Source organism: Pituophis catenifer, unplaced genomic scaffold (assembly GCF_029215685.1).
Source record: "Pituophis catenifer annectens isolate HBS135680 unplaced genomic scaffold, rPitCat1.0.hap2 SCAF_2, whole genome shotgun sequence".
Classification (NCBI taxonomy): Eukaryota; Metazoa; Chordata; class Lepidosauria; order Squamata; family Colubridae; genus Pituophis; species Pituophis catenifer.
Window position 1 is genome coordinate 166609874 of NW_027256882.1, and position 22954 is coordinate 166632827.

The window sequence follows — 22954 nt, forward strand, 5'->3', positions numbered from 1 at the left end:
GTGAACTGAGAAAGTCATAATTAGATGGAGAGGATAAAATCCCGAGAAATACTTTTTTAAAAAAATGTCCCATTTCATGCCTTTAATTTCTCTGATTTATTGTATTATATTCTCTTTCTATGCGTTGTAAAGCATTACTTATCTAAAAGGGAATACTGTGACAGACATGTACGTGAACACACATATGAATTACGTTGTCTTACCCAGCCTAATAAACAACTGTGTTGTGTAAGGAGCTGGTGTGTGATTCCTGCATATATGCCATAGTCTGACAAGGACAAAGTGTTAGCTACTGTGTTTCCCCAAAAATAAGATATCCCCTGATAATAAGCCCAATCAGTCTTTTGAGCGCATGCGCTAAAATAAGCCTCCCCCCAAAAATAAGCCCTCCCCGAAAATATCTAAACGTATGTGCAGCCGTTCCCCGCCATTTCCTCTGGTTAGGGTTAGGGAGACAGAGCTGGAAATCAGGTAAGACTGCAAGAGAAGCCCCATTTTGCTCCATGCGCCCCAAAATAATAAGACCTTCCCGAAAACAAGGCCAAGCGCTTATTTCGGGATTCAAAAAATATAAGACAGGGTCTTATTTTTGGGGAAACACGGTATATATATGATGAAAGTTATCACTGGCAGTAGGTTCTTCTATCAAGTAAGCATAATAACTTGAAAGAATCGCTGGTGTTCAGTTGTTGTCTCCTCCTGCCTTGTTTCTGTTCCCTTTTCCCACCTTTACTATTATTTGAAAATAGGCAATAATTCCTTAAAATGACTCGCCCCTTCTCCAGATCAAGGTCTACCCATTTTGCATGGTTTGCAGTGGTGGCCTGCCAGCTATAAAAGTCATCTTTAAAAATGTGTTAACTTTAGTGTTTTTTTTTTGTTTTGTTTTTTTTACCAAATGCTTAAAACACATTGTATAATTTAGGAATTCCCAAGTAGTCATTTAGTCTTCTTTGATCATTTCTAGGTCGGACTCCTCATTTTCCCAGCTTATTCCCACAGTTGCAATGCAAATTCCAATATGGCATTTAGACTGTCAGTTGGCAAAAATGGAAGTATCGTTTCCTCCTTGAGCACTTTGATGGTTTTAATTTAATGGTGTAGAAACAGTTATCTGTACTTCATTATTTTTCATTCTATTTTTTTATTTTATTTTATTTGTGGAGCTGAACAATAGTTCTTAAGTAGATCTGGTATAAAGGTTAGTATAGGATTATCACGTGGGGTGATGAATCAGGGTGCTAAAGTGGCACTGCTGGATTTCCTCTTTCCCTTTCTCCACCTTCCACCAACTTGGTGCATGTGATTTTCTCATTCAGCCCTCAGAAAAAGGGCTCGTATCCCTGCTAACTGGTGTAATTTTCTGGTGTCTTGATGCTGTTTTCACTGTGCTGGCGGGTGGTGCTGGCACTCTGTGCATGCTAATGGAAACAACCCCGAGGCCAATTTTTCTACTTAATTTTTCTTTTGTCATTTGTTTGGCCACAGGCTGATGAGCTCAGCAACCCCTTTGGACAGATCAGCCTCAGCCGCCAAGGATCCACTGAAGCCCCTGATCCATCCTCTGCCATGTTCCAGCAGCCAATCATGTCCCAGCATCCTCAGCAGACAGGATTCATCATGGCTTCCCCAGGACAGCCAATCACTGCCTCCAACTATTCTGCCTCAGGGCACACGGCGCCAACCCAGCAGGTCCTCCAACCCCAGAGCTATATGCAGCCTCCCCAGCAGGTAAGTTGCAGCACTGGGTGTAAGGGTAGTGCTTCAATTGGACTGTCTTCTGCTATGGTTTTCTTAGGATATAGAGCAGAATGGTACAGTCCACCAGTATACATTCCATTATAGCACAGAGGGGCAGTCGTAGTTCCCGTCTATCGGCCTCAAATTAAAAATGGGAGAAACCACTACGTCTTTGGGGGAATCATGTTCAAGGGACAATGTGTACTATGGTTATCTGTATAAAAATAAAAAAGCTATTATACAAAAATACTTAAAATAACGGGAGGGGAATATATGCCACTATTTTTTTCTCTAAGCAAATTGATCCAAAAGAATCGTAAGAGAATTTATGTAACATCATCACAAGACAGATTAGAACAGTATGGTCTCAATTCATGATAAACATTGATTGTAGAAGAAAATTGAAAATTTCGAAATGACATACATACTAAGCTATCATACGGTTCCCTTTTAGGATATTATGCAAAGTACAAGAACAGAGATAAAATAGTAAGTGGAAGGAAAGGAAAGGAAAGGAAAGGAAAGGAAAGGAAAGGAAAGAAGGAATCCCTTTTAAGGAGTCTTAAAAGGAATTAAGACATGTGTTAAAAAAAGAGAAGGAAACACAGTTACATTTATGTTGATGAAAATTCTGGAAACCATTCACTATATTTCTCCATACATTTCTAGACTTGTAGACCATCCTTGCTTCTTGCCACGGCTATACATGGCTTTATATGTTACATTTTGTACTTTTAACCAGTTCCTTTTTGAGGCTCTTATCAACTCTATCCACTTATGCTTTTGTTGGATCTTCTCTTTCTGTCATCAACACATTAACTCTTACATCTTAGACCTGATTTGTAATTTGATCCTCATTAGTTTTTTCTACGTGACTACTCATATCACCAGTCTTTCCTATTGGTTACTAATTGTATTCAGTCCACATTAAATTAATCCATTCATTTTTGACCCCATCTAGATCTTCCTGTTTTACCATACATTTCTTTAGTAATCCATTCTCATTACATTCAACATATATGTATCACACCTCTCACTTGCATGCAACAAACTGGTGCAAAGACGCACTCATACAGAGCCATTTTGACTTTTTAAAAATAAATATTCAGTTGTTGCAACAGATCACATGCTACCTACTACCTTTTCTGTCAGCACTTGCATTTCTGTTATCCTTTTTTTCATCTTTAGTAAACATGCTTCTGAAGGACAACATTTCATTTGTTTGCGCTAGAGTTTTTTTTTCCTTTTTTCCCCCCCTATTAATGTATAACTTGAAATTGTTTGTCCTACTTTCTCTTACAAATTCAATTCTCTTTGGTCTTTTACCACATGGAATTTTTAGATCCCTACTTCTCACCGCATTGTATAATCTGTCCATTTTTTGTTAAGGTACCAGGCTAGAAACCAGGAGACTGTGAGTTCTAGTTCCACCTTAGTCACCAAGCCAGCTTGGGTGACCTTGAGTTAGTCACTCTCTCTCAGCCCTAGGAAGCAGGCAAGGACACACAGTTTCTATAACCCTTGCCCAGAAAACTCAAGTCGCCAGGTGTCAACACTGACTCAAAGGCACAAAAACAAACAAGCAAATACATTCTCAGCCAATAGCATGTTCATGTCCTTGATTAGTCAGCCTAAACATAAGTTTATCATAAGCAGTCTTTACTGTAATTTTAGTACAAGCACTCCTTAACCATAGATACATTAAACAATTATTATATGTCCTTGCTTGGTGATGAACTATTCAATAAGCATTATAAAATCATTGTCTTGATAAGTTATGATCCTAGAAACCCTAGTATTCAAATAGTATGCCGCAATACAAATAGCAGGACTGCTAGAAAAAATAGTTTATAGGAGCAAATCACTCATGAATGAAAACACCTTCATAACCAAAACCTTCCCAAGAGCAAGAAATTACCCTAATACTTTCTTAGCACTTTTTCTAATTAGCTGTAAAATGTGTCTCACATGGGCCAGTAGCATACATAATGTCATATATTCTTTGATTCCTGTCAAATAGCATGGGAATCTCAAACTTTTCTTCTTTTGAGGTTTTTTTTTCTTTCTTCACCTGGAATGTTATCATCAGCACATTTCTTTGGCGCTTAGGTTACTCGTTTTGGGAAAGGGGAGGAGGACACTTAAGCAGCAATAATGCCCCAAAATGAGGAGAGAAGCGAAATAGACACTAACAGAGTAGCATGCACATAGTAACTGACTTGAGTGGACAATAAATAAAGCAGCAAGGCATTGCGTTTAACTGAACCTCCCCGCATTCATCTGCCATTTCTGGTTAGCCCAGAATTGAAACCCAGAAAAATTATGCATAAGCAAACATATTTTTGCTATATAGACACCATTCCCCTATTCAGCAATCATGTATGAGCAAATTTGTGTTGTATAAACTCACGCTATATATAGGAACGTATTTATTTTTAGGAATACTTTACTTCCATTGTATGCCACTCCTCTCTCATTTAGAACTATCCTGACCTTGGAAATATTCCAGAATTCATGCCTACTTACTTTATGATAACACTTCCTTTAAACCATACATGCACAAATATTTTTTTTATAAAAGTTTTTTATTTTTTAGACAAACAAACATTTAATAGATCAGTCATTCCTTCCATGTGACATCTCGGTGTTGTCTCCAAAACTTCTTTTTGTTGTTTCTTCTATCTTCATTCTCGCCAAGTCCATTACAACAATTCTTCACTAACACAATATTCTAATTGTAGCATTTTTATACATAACTATTAATTTACTTATTTGTATCTCTTTTCTAACCAATGGTAAAATTGATTCCATATCTTAAAGTATTCTAAATCCTCTCTTTCTTTAATCATCAAAGTTAATCTATTCATTTCTGCACAATCTAAAAAATTTTTAATTACTTCTTCTTCCAAAGGTATTTTCTCTGCTTTCCAATTTTGTGCATAAACAATCCTTGCAACTGTTATTACATGTATAATCAAATAAATATTTTCTTTACTAATTTTCTCAGGGAGGATACCCAGTAGGAACAGCTCTGGTTTTAAATCAGTACATTGTTGTATCATTTCTTCCAGCCATATCCTAATTTTATTCCAATAGTTTTTAGCTTCTGAGCATGTCCACCACATATGATAATATGAACCTGGTAACTGGTGACATTTCCAACATTTAGCTGATTTATCTTTAAACAATTTTGCCAGTACATATGCACAAATATTTCTGTGACTACTTCCAGAGAGCTTTAGTTAGTTAGTTAGTTAGTTAGTTAGTTAGTTAGTTAGTTAGTTAATTGCTCTTCTATCCAAGTAATTCTGCATGTCGAACAGCAGTAAAATATAACTAAAGGTTTTCTTTTCAACCGTGTCTGATTCTGGGGCGAGCTGCTTATCTCTGTTTCTTGGCCAGGGGAGCCAGCATTGTCTGAAGACATTTTTCATGCTTATATGGCCAGCATGGCTATATGCAAAAGACGCACGGAACACTATTACCTTCACACTGATGTGGTGTCTATTACTCTACTTGGCATTTGCATGTTTTTGAACTGCTAGGTAGGCAGGAACTGCCGAAGTAATGGGAGCTCACCTCGTTGCACGGAGTTGGGTCTTGAACTCTGGCTGTCAGCGTTTTTAACCTGTTGAGCCGTCACGCCCCCTAAAATATAACTATACATGCCAAATTAAAACTTCAGACTCAGTTTGATCTTGTGCTGGAGACCTGCCTGAGCCTTGAAAGCCAGCTGGGTGACTCTGGGCCAGTCACACTCTCTCAGCCTGACTCACTTCACGGGGTTGTTGTTCTGGGGGAAACAGAGGTGGAAGGAGTATTAGGTATTCACCGTCTCGAGATGTTTATAAAAATTAGAAAGGCAAACTTTAAATAAATGAGTTCAGTTCAAAAGAAACTGATTGAGGGCCCTAAAAAAAATTACATTGTTAGCTCATCAAACCTCACCAAGATTCCATCCATAACAATAGGGCTTGGGGAAAGACCCAGGTTTTCACTAGGCCTCTGAAAGGCCGACAGGGTTGTGTCTGTTCGCATTTCTAAAGAAACTGTTCTGCAAAAGAGACACCGTTACAGAGAAAGCGTGCGTTCTGCTGACATTGTTTCATTAGAGCCTTGGTAGTACAGTGGTCTAAAGCACTCTGTTATTAAGACCAGCTGCCTGCAATTACTGCAGGTTCGAATCTTGCCAGGCTCAAGGTTGACTCAGCCTTCCATCCTTTCTAAGGTAGGTAAATTGAGGACCCAGTTGTGGGGGCAATAAGGTGACTTTGTATAAATATACAAAAGGATGAAGGCTATTGCTTAGTGCATTTTAAACCTCCCTGAGTCTCCGGAGAAGGACGGCATATAAATCAAATTTTTTTAAAAAAAAAAGCGAACTGGTGACATTGCTTCACCAATGAGACTCAGAGCTTAACTACATCCCTCCTCTTAAAGTTGCACTGCACATCCCAAGTTTTACTTATTGTTACCTCTCCTTTCTTTTCAATCAGAGTTCAACCAATAATCTTCCCCAGCATAACAAAGAAATAATCCCTCCCTTCTCTATTATTACCTTATTATATATTATTTCTATTTGTATAAGAGAACAATGACCTTCTTCCAGTTATGAGGAACCAGACGCAGCCTTCACCTAGTCACATTAAACAAGATGCAGAGCCACTCCGTAAGGAAATTACACCCATATTTTAACATTTTCCCAGCTACACTGTCTACCTCCATAGTTTACTATTTTTGTATCTTTTCACAGTGCCATCTATGTTGATGATTGCAACATAGATCTTGCAGACACCAGGTGTATTACAGGTGGCTCTTGTCAAGCTTAACTAATTTTTAAAAAATGAAATTAAAGACATGAAGCATCAAATATGATTTTTTTATGAGTTCACTAAAATCGTGCAAGATTCTGTGGTCTTGCATAAAGCTGTGAGAGCACAAGCAAGAATAAACACGATCTGGTCCTATTTTGGGCCATTTTAATATTTTATTGAAAGATCAATATAAAATATACCTGGGGTGCCAATGGCATCATACAATCTTGCAACAGTGGTGCTTAGCATGAAGAAATAATAATTATAGTTACATAATGACTGCAGTAAGATTATTACATACAAAAATAAAAATAAAAATGGAAAGGTTCCAAAATGGCTATAGGGAGGAATGTTTGGTGAAGATGACCTAATTTGCAAAGAGGACCAAAATGACTTTTTAATCAGGGAAAAGACAATAACCACATTTGTCAATGACTGCAAACCCTTTATGGATTTTATTTATTTATTTTTTTGGCTGAAAACAATAAACTTGTAATCTTCGGGTTTGATGATTAGAAACTTTAGAAGATGAAAAGAAGGGAGCAATGATGTAATCTTACAGTTTTTACATTATTTTTCTTAAAAAGTCTGTAATAAAAATTATCTTAAAAAAAAACACATAATAATGAGTGTTTTGAATATAGGTAGTCCTCAACTTACAACTGATTCCCTCCCAACAGACCCCCTCATAAAACTACTTATGACCTGTTCCAAAGTTACGACGTCCCCGTCCCCCCCCGGGCACATGCAATCTTCTCACTGCATTTTGGGCGCTCAGCACTGACATGCATTTACAGCTGTTTGCAGTACCCTGCGGTCACATGACTGCAATTTATGATTATTATTATTTTTGTCTGGTTACTGTGGGGGGAAAAACCCACCCCCATCACAAACTTTGCTTTATACTGCTATGTTCAGTTTATGGCTGCTTGCTGCTGCAAAAAAGGTCATACAATGGGGTCCCATTATGTGATGACCCACTTTATGACTGTCATGACTTACAACTATAATTGCCAGGCTCAAATTACAATCGTGAATCGAGGACTACCTATAAATATTTGTGGATACATTTTGTTTCTGTTGTCGGAGTAAGGCTGATTTTTCTTTCAGGCGGTTGCAATGGGAGACTGGCTTTTCCTCACTGAAGCTTGTCTGCTTTCTTGTTTTTCTGTCCTATCGTTTGGACCAACTCTTAGTGATGTACCATCATTAAATGCAACGCAACCACACGTACTAACAAAGCTAACAGTGAGGACCTCTTGATGCTAACTGCAATGAGAGTGGAAGCCCCTGCCTTTGACTCGCTGGGAGCTTAGCCCTGCTCTCTTCTTTGCCTCTTGTCCTTTGTTTTTGTTCTCTGACAACATCCTTTATCCTTCTGACAGATTCAGGTTTCTTACTACCCTCCTGGGCAATATCCAAACTCCAGCCAGCAGTACCGTCCTCTCTCGCACCCGGTGGCTTACAGCCCCCAGCGCAGCCAACAGCTGCCTCAACAGTCCCCGCAGCCTGGTAAGTTTCCAGATGAGCAGTGTTCAGGCGGGAGAAGTTGGGGTGGGGGGGGTGGCAGCCGATCCTTGTTCAGGGAGAGCTAAGCCACCTTGCCCTTTCTTGGAAGCAAGTCATCCTATTTATAGGGTTTGAAACCTAGATGCATTGAAGATCTTTGTGAGGGCAAGTTTACCTCAGCCGTAAGGCACAAGCAGGTTGCATATGCCTTAAAATCTTGCCTTCTGTGGATTCTCCATGAATTTGAAAACTTGAGCTTGAAGGGCTGTCTGTGCTTTTTGAAAACCAATATTTTGGAGAGACTCGTCAACTAGAGTTGACGAAGCAAGGGAGATCCATTTAGGCGTGTGAGTTGAAATCTGTAGGAAGCTGGTCTTAAAAGCTATAATGGAAATCTGCTGCTGCTGCAGCAGAACTTCAAATGTGTTGCTGCAAAGAAGGCACAGATATAGTGTCTTCAGTGGGACGAAGCTAGCAAAACAGGATACACATTGGGCTAGAAAAGAGACTAGCAATAGTGGTGAATATCTGTAGCTCAGGTGTGGGATGAGGGTGATGGTTCATTCTCCGAGCTTGTGGGTTGGTTTGCAAACATTTCGTTACCAGGTAACATCTTCAGCGGAGTTTAGGGGATATCAATGTTCTTTTGTTTATAAGGGCTTCAGGTGTGGGTGTGTCAAGTGGGGGTCTTGTGATGGGTCAGCTGTGAGTCATCAGTGAGTCTTGTGATAAGGATAAGGAAAGGCTAACTTAAGTTTCCGTAATATCTGCGTAACATGGCAGCTACATCTTGAGCAAGTCTTCTGCTAGAAGTGGGCAACGTTTGAATGGCTAGAAGCTACTGCCCGCTGTTTAACTTTGCAAGGAATTGCAGGGGGCGGCTGCAGAAAAATGGCGATGCCAGCTTTTTGAGGGGCGGAAATGAGCCAAGTACAGTTAGTCCTTGACTTACAACAGTTCATTTAGTGACCATTCAAAGTTACAACGGCACTGAAAAATGTGACTTACGTATGACCGCTTTTCACAGTTACGACCTTTGCAGCATCCCCGTGGCCACGTGATCAAAATTTAGACGCTTGGCAACTGACTCGTATTTATGACGGTTGCTGTGTCCCGTGGTCATGTGATCACCTTTTGCAACCTTCTGACAAGCAAAGCCAATGGGGAATCCAGATTCACTTAACAACCGTGTCACTAATTTATCAATTGCAGGGATTCACTTAACAATAGAAATTTTAGGCTCAATTGTGGTCATAAGTCGAGGACTACCTGTAGCAATGAGGGGGGTGGGTTGGAAAAAATGTTACGAAAAATTTAACTAGTTTACTGCTGTATTTTAGCAATGTGATTACAAGACAGGAAGAATATTGGAGGGTGGGGAGGGGGAACATGAGCTGCAGGTTACCCATCCCTCAGTTAGTAAGAATTTAACTCATGTTTTTTAATCTTATGCCAGTAGTAGAAGGATGTGGGGAAATGGTAGAATGTCACGACCCCACACAATGCAAATGTTTTTTTCCTCTAAACCAGGGGTGTCAAACTCAATTTCATTGAAGGCCGCATCAGGGTTGTGTTTGACCTCAATGGGGTTGGTGTGTGTGTGGCCAGCTCGATGTCACTCATATCAGAGGCTCCTGTGGTGGCCCGAGCACTCTGCCAGCGAAAACGGGCTCCCAAACTCCGTTTTCAGCTGTGACGGCCTCCTGCAACTCTCTGCCAGTGAAAATGGAACTCGGGAGGGCCGCATGCAGCCTTACCAAGCTCCATTTCTGCTGGCAGAGGCACCGCAGGCTGGTCCTTCACTATTTTCAGTGTGACCCTGTGGGCCAGATCTAAGCACCCCATGGACCGGATCTGTCCTCCCGGGCCTTGAGTTTGCCACCCCTGCTCTAGACATTTTAGAGAAGAGGGAGCCAAGCCCACAACAGTTGCAATATTAATTTTAATATTAAAATAATATTATTATTAGCAGCTGTTGCATTTAGCCAAGGTGCAGTTTGACTCTCATGTTAGCTGAGCTTCTTTGGCTTTCCACCTGCTTAAATTCCTAAACATTTATCAGTTCTGAAAATCATACTACAATAGCGCAATTCCCTGGCCAGAGAATTGCCCACACCATCCACACATTAGTCAATTTTCCTACAGAAGGGTGTTGAAGAAAAAAATATGATTAAGATATACCTTGCTCTGGAGGTGGCTAAGGCAGATAAAATTGTGTTCAGAATAGCTCTCCTTCCATTTGGGGGGGAGGGGGGTGAGGAATCTTCAAGAGGAAACTCCCAAGTTCCCTCATTCCATCTGAAAGGATAAATGTGCTCCATGGACACCGAATGCAGAATGGCTGACTGCCTGGCTTGAACACAGGAATCCCACCTCTGGGTCCCAGCTATGGTGTCATAATCTCCCCTCTCTTATTACAATGCAGGATTACAGCCAATCCTGTCCAATCAGCAGCAGACATACCAAGGCATGATGGGAGTGCAGCAGCCCCAGGGACAGAGTCTCCTCAGCAACCAGCGCAGTGGCATGGGTAGCCAGATGCAGAGCATGATGGGGGTGCAGCAGTCCCAAAACCAGAGCCTCCTGAACAGCCAACGAGGAAACATGGGCAGTCAGATGCAAGGCCTGATGGTCCAGTACACTCCGTTGCCTTCATATCAAGTAAGTGGTGCCAAAGATGGCAAGGAAGAAAAGGGAAGGGGAGGGAAGGGAAGGGAAGTCACAATTCTGGTGTTACAATACTCGGTATCTGGTATAAAAAAGTGGATGGGATATAGTCTCTACATGGCTTGGAAACCTTCAGTTGCTGTAATTTTTTTCAGGAATCCAAAAATTAACTAACCCGTTTAGGTATGTTTAGGAAGAGCCAAGATGGCACAGAGGTTAGAATGCAATACTGCAGGCTACTTCTGCTGACTGTCGGCTGCTTGCAGTTTGGCAGTTCGAATCTCACCAGGCTCAAGGTTGATTCAGCCTTCGACCTTCCGAGGTTGGTAAAATGAGGTCCCAGATTGTTGGGGGCAGGATGCTGACTCTGTAAACCGCTTAGAGAGGGCCGTAAAAGCACTGTGAAGTGGTGTATAAGTCCAAGTGCTATTTCTATTGCTATGTAATTTCATGCAAAATTCACAATGCAGGTAATCCTCCACTTATGACCGTAATTAAGCCTGTAATTTCAGCCGTAAGTCATGAGGGTTGTAAAACAAATTACCATGTGATCGCTCCCAGTTTAATGACACCTTTTTGTGGCAGCCTTTAAGCAAACGCCATGGTCGTTAAGCGAACTCATTGTTCTCTGTGGAGTGATTTTTGCTGGAAACCAGAAGCAAGCACCGGTTTCTGGCAAAAGATGTGGTAAATTGAAGTCACATGAGCACAGGGTGCTGCAAATAGTCATAAACGTGGGCCAGTTGCCGAGTGCCCAGAATGTGGTTATGTGACCAGGGGGTGGGCAGGGAGACATTAGAACTTCAAATCCAGCTTGTAAGTCCCTTTTTGGGGATCCATTGTAACTTCAAATGGTTGCTAAGCAACCAGTCATAAATTGAGGACTACCCGTATAAACAATTACACTGAAAAGTAGGAGCTAGGGAATGGAAGAGAACAGTTCAGATCTGGAAAAATAAAACAAAAAAACACTGCTGCCGGCAAATGTAAATAGACACAATCTTACGCTGAGAGTATCTTGGTGGCTAATTCCATATTTTCACTTAGTGGGGGGCTCACAGAAATAAGTCTGTTGTTTTCCCCACAACTTATTTTTTTCCTTCTGGAAGCCAACTTCTAGAAGGTTTTTCCGATGATGATAACTGCATGCTAGGTATTGTATAAATCGAAAAACTTAAACCATCTTCGTTGCATAGTCTACAAAATGTACAATCAGAGACCTGTATTCCGTGCAAGAGGTTTTGCTTGCCAACCTCCAATGACATGAAATGTGCATATACACACATATACACAATAGTTTGCAAACTATTCAGCATTTTTTTAAAAATGGACTGAGAGCCCTCGTCTATCTGTAAAATGAATTTTGCATTGGTCAGAAATATTCAAGTGAACTGCAGTTAAGGGCAACAGTGCATGACAAAAACCAAGTGCTCGGTTTTAATGCCTACCTCTCCAAACCTGAGTTTGGCGACTTAGAACCAACCCCCTGCTACCCAACATAATTTTTTTCACCTGGATCATTTCACCTGCTCACTGCCATTTCTATGGTGGAAGATTCCTGAGAAGTACAGTAGCTCTTGGAGTACAATTGCAATTTTAATGCGGCAAATAAGGTGTTGGTAGGCTGAGTTTTCATAAATTGGAGTTTGTTCCTGGATGTGGATAAGATCTGAAAAACAAGAGCGCACAAGACCCTGAAAAGGAGAAGGTGGAAGAATGGGATGGTAGATGAGTTGGGAGGAAAGAGTGAGTGTCATGTTGGGTATAGTGTGCTTTGGCCACTGTAATATAAAGTCTATTTTAAAAAAAGCAAAACACCACAGAATAATTCCTGCCAAATCACAAATCTTTCCAGAGCTGTAGAGGCTGAAAGGGAAAACTAGAGAGATTACATAGAGTCTGATCAGAGGTGGGTTTTAGCAGGTTCTGACCAGTTCTGGAGAACCGGTAGCGGAAATTTTGAGTACTTCAGAGAACTGGTAGTAAAAATTCTGACTGGCCTCGCCCTCATCTATTCTCGGCCTCCCAAGTCCCAGCTGATCAGGAGGGAATGGAGATTTTACAGTATCCTTCCCCTGCCACACCCACCAAGCCATGCCATGTCATGCCCACCAAGCCACACCCACAGAACCGATAGTAAAAAATTTTGAAACCCGCCACTAAGTCTGATATTGGAGAGGAATAACAGAGGGACCTTGGAGGTCTTCTAGCCCATGGAGAGCAACCTGACGTTTTTCCCTTTCTCGATCTATACTCATATCTACTTTCAAGGCCTTTTGTCATTTCCTCCAAGATCATGTGTTCTCTCCTTTCTGCAGGACACAATCTGGGTTGATCACCGGGAGTTTTTGTCTTCAAGCTTTTGGACTCGTGCTGGAGCCCATCTTCTGAAGAATGGGATGGGATCTGAAGATGGGCCTCAGCACGAATCCGAAAACTCAGAAGATAAAACCTCTGGTCCCGGTGATCAACCCAGATTAGATCCTGCAACATTATCCTGGGATATGAATATTCATCTTCATTCATTCCTTTCTGTCTTTCAATATCCCAAGCAGGTACCAGTGGCGAATGACTCTCAAGGCGTAGTCCAACAACCCTTTCAGCAGCCCGTGTTGGTACCAGCAAACCAGTCTGTGCAAGGAGGGCTCCAGGCCGGAGGGATGCCAGTCTATTACAGTGTTATCCCCCCAGCCCAGCAGAACGGCACCAGGTATGAGCAGGAGCCAAAATTCTACTTAATCTTTATGTTTTGCAAAGATGTCCGTTCAGGATCATTATTTTCTTCCAAGAATTCCCTTAATATATCAGCCAGGATTGCAGAGCGACAGAAACTCTGCATCAAAAGCACCCGGAACAGTGATTGGCTGTTGTCTTTTGACGTGCATTAGATTAATGGAAGGGCTGTACTCATTTTTATGGTATGCGAATTAGTTTGAAAGTTTTATTACCAGAATTCAGGTTCGTGACTTTTTTTAAAAAAAAGAGGGATTTATTTATTTATTTAGTTACCAGATTTATATATGGCCTGCCTTTATTTTGTGCAACTCGGAGTGGTGTGCATAACAATCCAAACTTCTACTTCCCTCATAATAATAAACTTGTGAAATGATTTGGGATGAGAGAGAGTAACTAGGCCACTTCCATGCTTTAGGAAGGATTTGAACTCACAGTCTCCCAGATTCTAGTCCAGCAAAAGGGGGAGAGGGGGAGAAGAAGGAGAAGAAGAGGAGGGAAGGAGAGGGAGACCAAGAGAGATAAGCAGAGATTACAGAAAAGTACAAGGCCAGAATAAATTTGTTGGCGTATATTAAAAGTTTTCGTATGTTATATTTCTTTTTAAAAATACATTTCCAGAGTAATGTACTGTGTATAGTTTAACCCAATGATGAATTATAACCAAAGGCCATCTAAAAAGAGGTCAGGAGAGAATTGTTCGCAATTCTCAACAATCTATCAAGCTTGGAAGCTTCTGTGAGGCAGTATTATTTATTTTGGCATATTTACCATATTTATAGACAAATTTTCATTTCTGCAAATTCTAGTTTCTAAGCATTAGAGATTACCATTTTATCTCTTGGCTTCTTTGAGTACAGAGCAAAAAGCATCCTGCTCCAGCCCTCCTTGATTTCTTTAGAAGCATCCATAATCTTAAAAGATAGCTAGTATTTGTGTCCTGAAAATGCACAAGCTCCTCAAAACTGGCATAAATCCTAAAAAAGATTTACCTGATTGAATCATCTGAAGATCAGATTCTTATCCTCAGCCTTTGTTCTCAGCAGTTTCATTGGCTACCTCTTTTAACTTGGCTAAGTTTGATCTAATTGATCTCCTTTTATACTGCTAGACCTCTCTGGCATAAGCCCAATAGTAGTAACTAGAGAAAGAGGAAACACTGTGTGTATACCAGTGGTGGAATTCAAATTTTTTTATTACCGGTTCGGTGGGCGTGGCTTGGTGGGTGTGGCAGGGGAAGGATACTGCAAAATCCCCACTCCTGAGGGAAGGATATTGCAAAATCTCCATTCCCACCCCACTCTGGGGCCAGCCAGAGGTGGTATTTGCCAGTTCTCCGAACTACTCAAAATTTCCGCTACCGGTTCTCCAGAACCTGTTAGAACCTGCTGAATAGCACCCCTGGTGTATACTGTTCCTATTCTCTGAAGCACTGAATAAACATCCCGTTAATTGAAATCACCCAGATAGCATTAGACTGGTGAAAATTACTGAGCAAAATAGGCCTTAGGAATGACCCTCTATCAGTATAAATACAGTTTTATCTCCATCATGATGACAACCTGCTCCAATTGATGTCTTTTCCCCCCCTCTCTTTCTAGCCCTTCTGTTGGCTTCTTGCAGCCTCCAGGTACAGAGCAGTACCAGATGCCCCAGTCCCCTTCTCCTTGCAGCCCACCTCAGATGCAGCAACAGTATTCAGGTAAGGCCGGGCACTTTACCAATAGAAACAGCAAACCTGGGAGACCGTGATTGATCTGCATACAGTACATCTGCCTCCTCTAAAACCTATTGAAGCTAAGGTTGATAGAAGTCACCTGTGGGCCAACAATGGAGGAGCTACCTTGACCTTCCTTAGCAAAGAATTCCAAAGTCTGGAAACAGTGACAAAGGAGGCCTTCTCTTGTATTTGCATCAAATGCGATGGAAATTAATGTGTTCTTCAGATCTCAAAGTCTTTCCCAACAGCTTTATCCAAAATTATTGTCATATTAAGCCCTAAATAACATTCCATGTTATGCCTGGAAACTGACTAGCAGCCAATGAGGCCGTGTAGATTCCCTTATTGAAATGCATTATATCCTTTTGTTGAGTATAAATGCCCCATCATTCTCCTTACAATTAGCCCTTGTTGATCTCTGGTGTTCTGGATTAGCTAAGGTTTCTGAACCCTTTTGAAAAAATATCTCTGGTACATTACCAGTTAGGAAGTAAGTGGTAATTATATGAGATATAGTGTATATAAGCAACTGAGGACCCAGATTGTTTAGTCTGTAAACCGCTTAGGGCTGTAAAGCACTGTGAAGTGGTATATAAGTCTAAGCGCTATTGCTATTGATGTCCCCAATCCAAACAGGCTGTAACTAAATGTATGGCCAGATATGGAATTTTTAGGAGGAATATGCACAATGACATTTAACCTTAGCTGTGAAACATAACCCTGGAAATCATTGTAATTTGTCTGTCCAGTGGCTGATTCCTGGAGAAGACCCAAGATTCTAACTATCCCATGCAGGTGCAAATCCTTATTCAGTACATTATTATCCAGTAACAACATACATTTGCTTCTCTTAGAGTAGTTTGGAAGCTTGAGGGCAGTCCGGTACTATATATGCAAATTGGAGAAACATCATCATTGTCATTGCCCAATTATCCCTGCTCATGTCTTTTGCCCATCAATATTTTTTCCCTGCCTAACCCTGTCCCTATCCCTTTTGGGTTTAGGCCTGCCAAGAATTTGCAAATGTAGATCACATGTACAATACCATCTCCTAAAGATGCTATTAAAGCCTGTTCCTCGATTCTGTCCCATAATTTTCTGGAATGACTTGTAGGAACCCATATTGCACTTGGAGAGATTTCACAATGGGCCTCTATTAATTGTGTCCTTTGTGGGTCATTTTCAGAAGATGTTCTCGGTCATGGCCCTCTGCCAAACCTAATGAATTAAGGTCAATTGTAATTATAGGTTTTCAATAATGAATAAAGTCTAGGTTTTGGCAGCAAGCAGATGCGGCATCTCGGATGCAACCATTTCTACCGTTGCAAATTATATAAGGGTAGCATTTTGTCCTTTTGATCTTTCTTGCGTTTGACAGTGGAGGAAGATTTTTAACCGAGCAATCATTTTTCTCACTGTGACATCGAAGTGGGCGGGTCTGAGACGCTCATCATTGCCAGTTCTGTGCAGCAGTAGTAATCTCTCTGCTGAATGGGGGCCCATCTGGTTTTATACCTGCAGCTTTCCCCCAGCTATTTTCCTCTTTGCCGTGTGTGTGTGTGTGTGTGTGTGTGTGTGTGTGTGTGTGTGTGTGTGATGGTTCAAAGTCACTGCAGTGATGTGAAGAGGTTTCTGGGTCAAGTGGAGTTTCCCCATTTCCCAGGGGAGAGCGAGCACTCCCACACTGTTGAGTGGGAGTCAGTTTCACAACCCCAAAAGCTGCAGAGCCACCATATGGCCAGTCTGAATGTTACATTCCATCCTTCCATTCCTTCAAGGAGAAAGATAGATAGATAGATAGATAGATAGATAGATAGATAGATAGATAGATAGATACCGTGTTTTCCCGAAAATAAGACCCTGTCTGAAATAAGTGCTTGGCCTTATTTTCGGGGAGGTCTTATTATTTTGGGGTACGTGGAGCAAGACAGGGTTCCTCTTGCCATCTTACCTGATTTCCATCTCTGTCTCCCTAACCCTAACCAGAGGAAATGGCATGGACCGGTTGCGCATGCATTTAAATATTTTTGGGAGGGCTTATTTTTAGAGAGGGCTTATTTTCAAGGGGGGCTTATTTTAGCACATGTGCTCAAAAGCCCAATTGGGCTTATTATCAGGAGATGTCTTATTTTGGGGAAAACAGGGTAGATAGAATTCTTTATTGGCCAAGTGTGATTGGACACACAAGGAATTTGTCTTTGGTGCATATGTTCTCCATGTACATAAAAAGACAAGATACATTTGCTAAGAATCATAGGGTACAAATAAGCAATCAAATCATACTAGGAAACAATCAATCAAAAGACAATCAGTCTTGTCTCAGTAAGACAATCAATTTCAAAAGCTTACCCCAAAGCCTACAAAATGAGAGCTGTTTGTGAAAGCCGAGTTGTTCCCCTCCCTGTCTGCATTTTCTTGCATATGAGAATTGGCCCTTGAAAGTTATGCAATTTATTCAGATCCTTTACCCTTTCTGTACATGTACATGGATACATTCACTCTGTTTCTTGTTAAGCAATCTGGAAAAAGCAGTTGAAGTTTGTACCTTGGGGGAGGTAAAGTTGCTTCCCTGTCAACCATCTCAGGCAAATATTTTTATTTTTTAAGTGAGTTACTTTAATGTCCTTAGAATTCTTTTGGCCTCGGGAAGCAGCTTCATTGAGCCAGGACTGCAGAGAGACAGAAACTCTATATCAAAAGTACCTGGAACAGTGATGGCGAGCCTTTTAGACTCAGAATATCAAAAATTCAGAAACTGCCTAACTTGATTCTATTGGCATGTCAAAAAAAACACTCCAAACAAACAAGAAACAAATTTTTACATAGTCATTTATTTTTTAAAAAATATAGTCCAATCGTGTGTGATCCCCAGGAACTTCTGCTTATCTTCAGGTGGTTGTTCTTTGTTTTCAAATGCACTTCTGCAGCCTTAGAAAACTGTCCTCAGGTAATCTTTGGAGGCTGAACAAAAACATGGTCTTTTGGGGCAACTTCTGACAGGGTCCAGAGGCCACACAAAAGCCTATATTGTCTGTGGAGATTCTGAGTCATCATAGTTGTCTCAAAGGTGCTTTATTCAAAAGGCAACTGGACTGTTTTTTCCTTGAGGACAAAAAGGACAACTTGGATGAGAAGCAAAACATTCCTCAAGGTGAGAACTGTCCAACTGCCTTTTGAAGAAGAAGAAGAAGGAAAAAAAAGCACCTTTGAGACAAAAGTCTACCCTATTCTCACACGGCCTCTGCAGTCTCCAAAAATCGCCTCAAAAGCACGTCCCATTCTCACACGTTTTTCAGAGCCTCCTGAAGCTGAGCTTGAGGCCTTGTATAGGCCTCTCACACAAGTTCTGGAGGCTATGTGAGAGGACACCCAGGGGTGAAATGCTCCCGGTTTGAACCGGATCACCCGATCCGGTAGCGATGGTGCGGGTGGTTCGGAGAACCGGTAGCAAAAATCCCTGCCCCCCCGCTTCCCCCCTGCCATGGCGCATGATCATCAGAGGCACTTTTTTTTTTCCCCACCCCTGAGGACACCCCATTCTGGCATTGCCTCCACAGCCTCCAAAAATTGCACAAGAACAGGACATACTTTCGAGAATACTTATTGAGTGTTGGTGAATGCCGACATGTCACTCAAATGTTCTGGCAAGTCTTTTAACAAGCATGTCACAGGCTTGTCATCACTGATCTGGAAACTTTGCTATATCCAGTGCTGAGTCCCTGTCTCTCTTCCTCTTTTATCATCTTTGAAATGAGTGTTGATTAATGTGGTGTTATATGGCTACTGCTGCCCATGATAACTCTAAAACCAAAGCAAGCGTAGCTCATTTCTTCCTGAGTAGACTGTTTTCTGAAGACTGGAATCATTTTGGGGAAGCAAACACACCTGAGCTTTTGTCTTCACACTTACCGTAGGCAAACTGAAATCAAAGACTGGCATCCAAAGGGAAATATTTATTTATTCTTTTCACAGCCGTTGATTTTCCACTAAGAGCATGTGCTTCCTAGCCTGTCTAACCTTACCTGTGTACCCTTCCCAGCCTAATGTTCATGATGATCTGATCATTTCCCCCCTTTCTCTTCTTAGGGGTGTCTCCAGCAGGGCCTGGTGTTGTGGTCATGCAACTCAATGTGCCCAATGGCCCCCAGCCGCCTCAGAATTCATCCATGGTGCAATGGAACCACTGCAAGTACTACAGTTTAGACCAGCGAAGTCAGAAGCCTGGTGACATCTATAACCCAGACACCAGTGCTCAGGTAGGCGAAGGGGAAGAGGACCTGGTGGAACAGGGAGAAAAGATTGGGTCGGCAGCAGTTGTGCTAATTGCCAGCCTGTGCGACTAATCTTTTGACTATTTTTCCCTCTGTTTCTAGGCCAGCAGCACCCAGCTGAATAGCCCTATCACATCCCCCACACAGTCCCCTACACCATCACCCGTTACCAGCCTGAACAGTGTCTGCACAGGTCTCAGTCCCCTTCCGGTGCTCACACAGTTCCCTCGGCCTGTGGGCCCAGCACAAGGTAACAAAGGTAGTGGGAGAAGATTTATGATAATGAGCATAATGGAAGATTAGCCAATGTGTTTGTATTAGGCTAGGGATGTCAAACTGGATTTCTTTGAGGGCCGGATCAGCATTGTAGTTCTCTATGGGGGGGAGGGGGGGAACGGGCCGGACACCTCCTGCAGCACCCTGCTGGCCAAAACAGGGTGCAGGGGGGGCCAGCCCCCCCCCCGCGCCCCATTTTGCCGGCACAGTTCTGCAGGAGGCTGTCTAGGCCGAAAATGGGGCACGTGAGAGCCACATCACACACACACACACACACACACACACACACACACACACACACACACACCATTTTCGCTAGCAAAGGCACCATGGGCTGGTCCTTTGCTATTTCCAGGATGGCCCCGCGGACTAGATTTAAGCACCCCACGGGCCACATGTGGCCCACGGGCCTTGAGTTTGACACCCCTGTATTAGACTAAAGGGCGATTCCATAAGAGTGATTTTGGTCTTCCAGACCTGAGCTTCTTGCTTGGTGTCCTATTCACCAACTTGTCAGTAGCAGTGCAGGTAATACTTGACTTAACGACCGCAATTGAGCCCCCAAATTTCTGATGTTAAGTGAGACATTTGTTAAGTGAGTTTTGCCCCATCTCATGACCTTGCTTACCATAGTTGTTAAGCGAATGACTGCAATCGTTAAATTACGGTTGTTATGTGAATCTGGCTTTCTCATTAACTTTGCTTGTCAGAAGGACAAGCAAAGTTAATGAGAAAGCCAGATTCACATAACAAAAGGGGATCACATGACTCCGGGATCCTGTGACCGTCATAAATATGAGTCAATTGCCACAGGTCTGAAGTTTGATTACATGGCCATCGGGATACTGCAGTGGTCGTAAATGTGAAAAATAGTCATAAGTCACTGTTTTCAGTGCCGTTATAACTTTGACCGGTCACTAAATGAACTGCTGTAAGTCGAGAACTACCTGTAGTATCTTTACAGTTTCAGATTAAGGTAGATTCACTACAAATTGCAATGCCCAGCCTTTAGAAAACCATAGAGCAGTTCTCTATGGTTTTACACTATGATGCTGAACAATCCCAGTATTCTCTTATACTCTTAAGAGCTTCAAATGAAAGCAGTCTAAATACTTCTACCTGAATATTTGCCTAATTAAGAACATGGGCATTTTATCTGTAAATGGGTATGTTTTCAACAGCCTATTGATTTATGAAGAAGTGAAAGTCCTTCTTAATAAAGAAGAGAAGATTTATTAAGATCATACCAATATGCTCAACAGACATTGCTCTTCCCTAGTCGCATACATTTTTAAACAGCCGAAATATCATGAGATCACTAAATTTCACTTAGAAAAGATTGTCGATCATTGATTACTATACTGTCTGTGTCCTCTCTGCCACCCTTATTTATGATACAAAAAGAGAGTCAGGGGGCCATCAATTAACTTTTCTTGGTCTCTTTTTCCCCTCCAGGAGATGGGCGCTATTCCTTGCTGGGTCAGCCGCTGCAGTACAATCTCTCCATTTGCCCCCCACCTCTCTTACACAACCAGTCCAGCTATACAGCACATCAGGTGAGAGGAGACAGGGCTGGAGGCCTCAAGGAAGCATTTCTCAGCTGAGTGGCCAAAATATGAGAGGGTCTTTTTCCCTTTAAAAAATTAGTCATAAACCTTCTTGACATTACATGAGCCATGGTGGCGCAGTGGTTAGAATGCAGTATTGCAGGCTAATTTTGCCAATTGCCAGCAGCTCGATTCTCAGCAGCTCAAGGTTGACTCAACCTTCCATCCTTCCGATGTCAGTAAAATGAGGACCCAGATTGTTGGGGGCATTAGGCTGACTCTGTAAACAGCTTAGAGAGAGCTGTAAAGCATCAGGTGTGAAGTGGTATATAAGTCTAAGTGCTATTGCTATCAACCAGTTTTTCCCAACATAATCCTCTTAAGATTCTTTCCACTTTTTCAAAAATAGGAAGCAGTCATTCTGCAGCAGCAAGCAATCATCCTGTTATCTTTGCTTCCAAGAATTATTCTGGGCTCCACATTGCCCTGTTCGACATTCTGCAAAAATAAAAAAGCTAGGTAATTGTGGCCCAATATTTCAATATAGACCTATGACTGCCTATTCCTGCTAGTCCTAAAGATAAGAGAATGACTGCTGAGTGTGTGTTTGCACCCATTTGGCAAATGGGTGCAAATATTCTCTCTTCTGGCCTCCACATGCTGTCAAAACCCCTGGTGTACTTATAACAGAACGAAAAGATGGGTCTGATTCTGTCAGAACAGAGACCAATATTCAAAGGACTTACTTCATGTTGAAAAATGAGTAGATAATACAGAACTTACATGCTAAATAAGCACAGGTGAAAATTTGCCATACATGCTGTTTTGTAATTTGACTGTGTTTGTGGCTACCGATGACAATGGTGAAGGCTCAGTAAGACCTTTGTGCCCTTTAAAATTCACTTTCTTCAGTAGTGAGAGTCAAAGTGTGCACAATGCAAAATCTCCCGTCTAATTCCAAGCCTGCTAAATTTCATTTAGCAAAATTGCTCCTCCTCAGACCTTAATTGAGACTGACCCATTGGTTAGAACATGAGAGATTAAGCTTTCCGGTATGTAGCACCAGCTCCTGCAATGAATTCCAGCATAAAAACGTGAAGGGCAGCATATTTCTGTATCTGTGTTACTATTCCTTTGTTCTTCCATCTCAGGCACAAACAGGGATGAAGCATGGCAACCGAAGTAAGAAGCAAGCTCTCAAGTCAGCATCTACAGATCTTGGGACAAGTGATGTAGGCAAGTGACACCTCTCCAGTCCCATTATAGTAGCCTTCTAGAACTAGAACATCCCAGCTCCTGGAATTCCTAGCCAGCATGGCCAGATTTAAGCTCACTTGGAAGGATCAAATTGATGTAGGCTTATCCTCTGCCAAGATGCCTGTGCCATTTGGTCATGAAGATCTATTATCTTACTTTGACCAGAGCTTAGACTCCAAACTCATGACTGATTGTACCTTTGGGTTCGGTAACAGTAAACTGGTATTTTATGCAGGAAGTCCTCGATTTACAACAGTTCATTTAGTGACCATTCAAAGTTACCCTGTTTTCCCCAAAATAAGACATCCTCTGATAATAAGCCCAATCGGGCTTTTGAGCACATGGCAATAAGGCCAAGCGCTTATTTCAGGGTTCAAAAAAAATATAAGACAGGGTCTTATTTTCATGGAAACACGGTAC

General features: G+C 41.7%; 1 protein-coding gene across 11 annotated transcripts in view; it reads left to right on the plus strand.

Annotated features, from left to right (window-relative positions):
* R3HDM2 (R3H domain containing 2) overlaps positions 1-22954 on the plus strand; it is a 198240-nt gene that overhangs the window by 170363 nt on the left and 4923 nt on the right. For 7 of the 11 annotated variants that reach the window (XM_070937993.1, XM_070937992.1, XM_070937996.1 and 4 more), the window contains 9 exons: positions 1489-1731; positions 7940-8066; positions 10489-10724; positions 13283-13440; positions 15065-15165; positions 19270-19439; positions 19557-19704; positions 21186-21286; positions 22429-22513. In XM_070937993.1, the coding sequence (XP_070794094.1) occupies positions 1489-1731; positions 7940-8066; positions 10489-10724; positions 13283-13440; positions 15065-15165; positions 19270-19439; positions 19557-19704; positions 21186-21286; positions 22429-22513 (1369 nt within the window). The remainder of the gene's footprint in view (positions 1-1488; positions 1732-7939; positions 8067-10488; positions 10725-13282; positions 13441-15064; positions 15166-19269; positions 19440-19556; positions 19705-21185; positions 21287-22428; positions 22514-22954) is intronic. The other 4 variants (XM_070937995.1, XM_070938002.1, XM_070938001.1 and 1 more) reach the window with 1 other exon arrangement.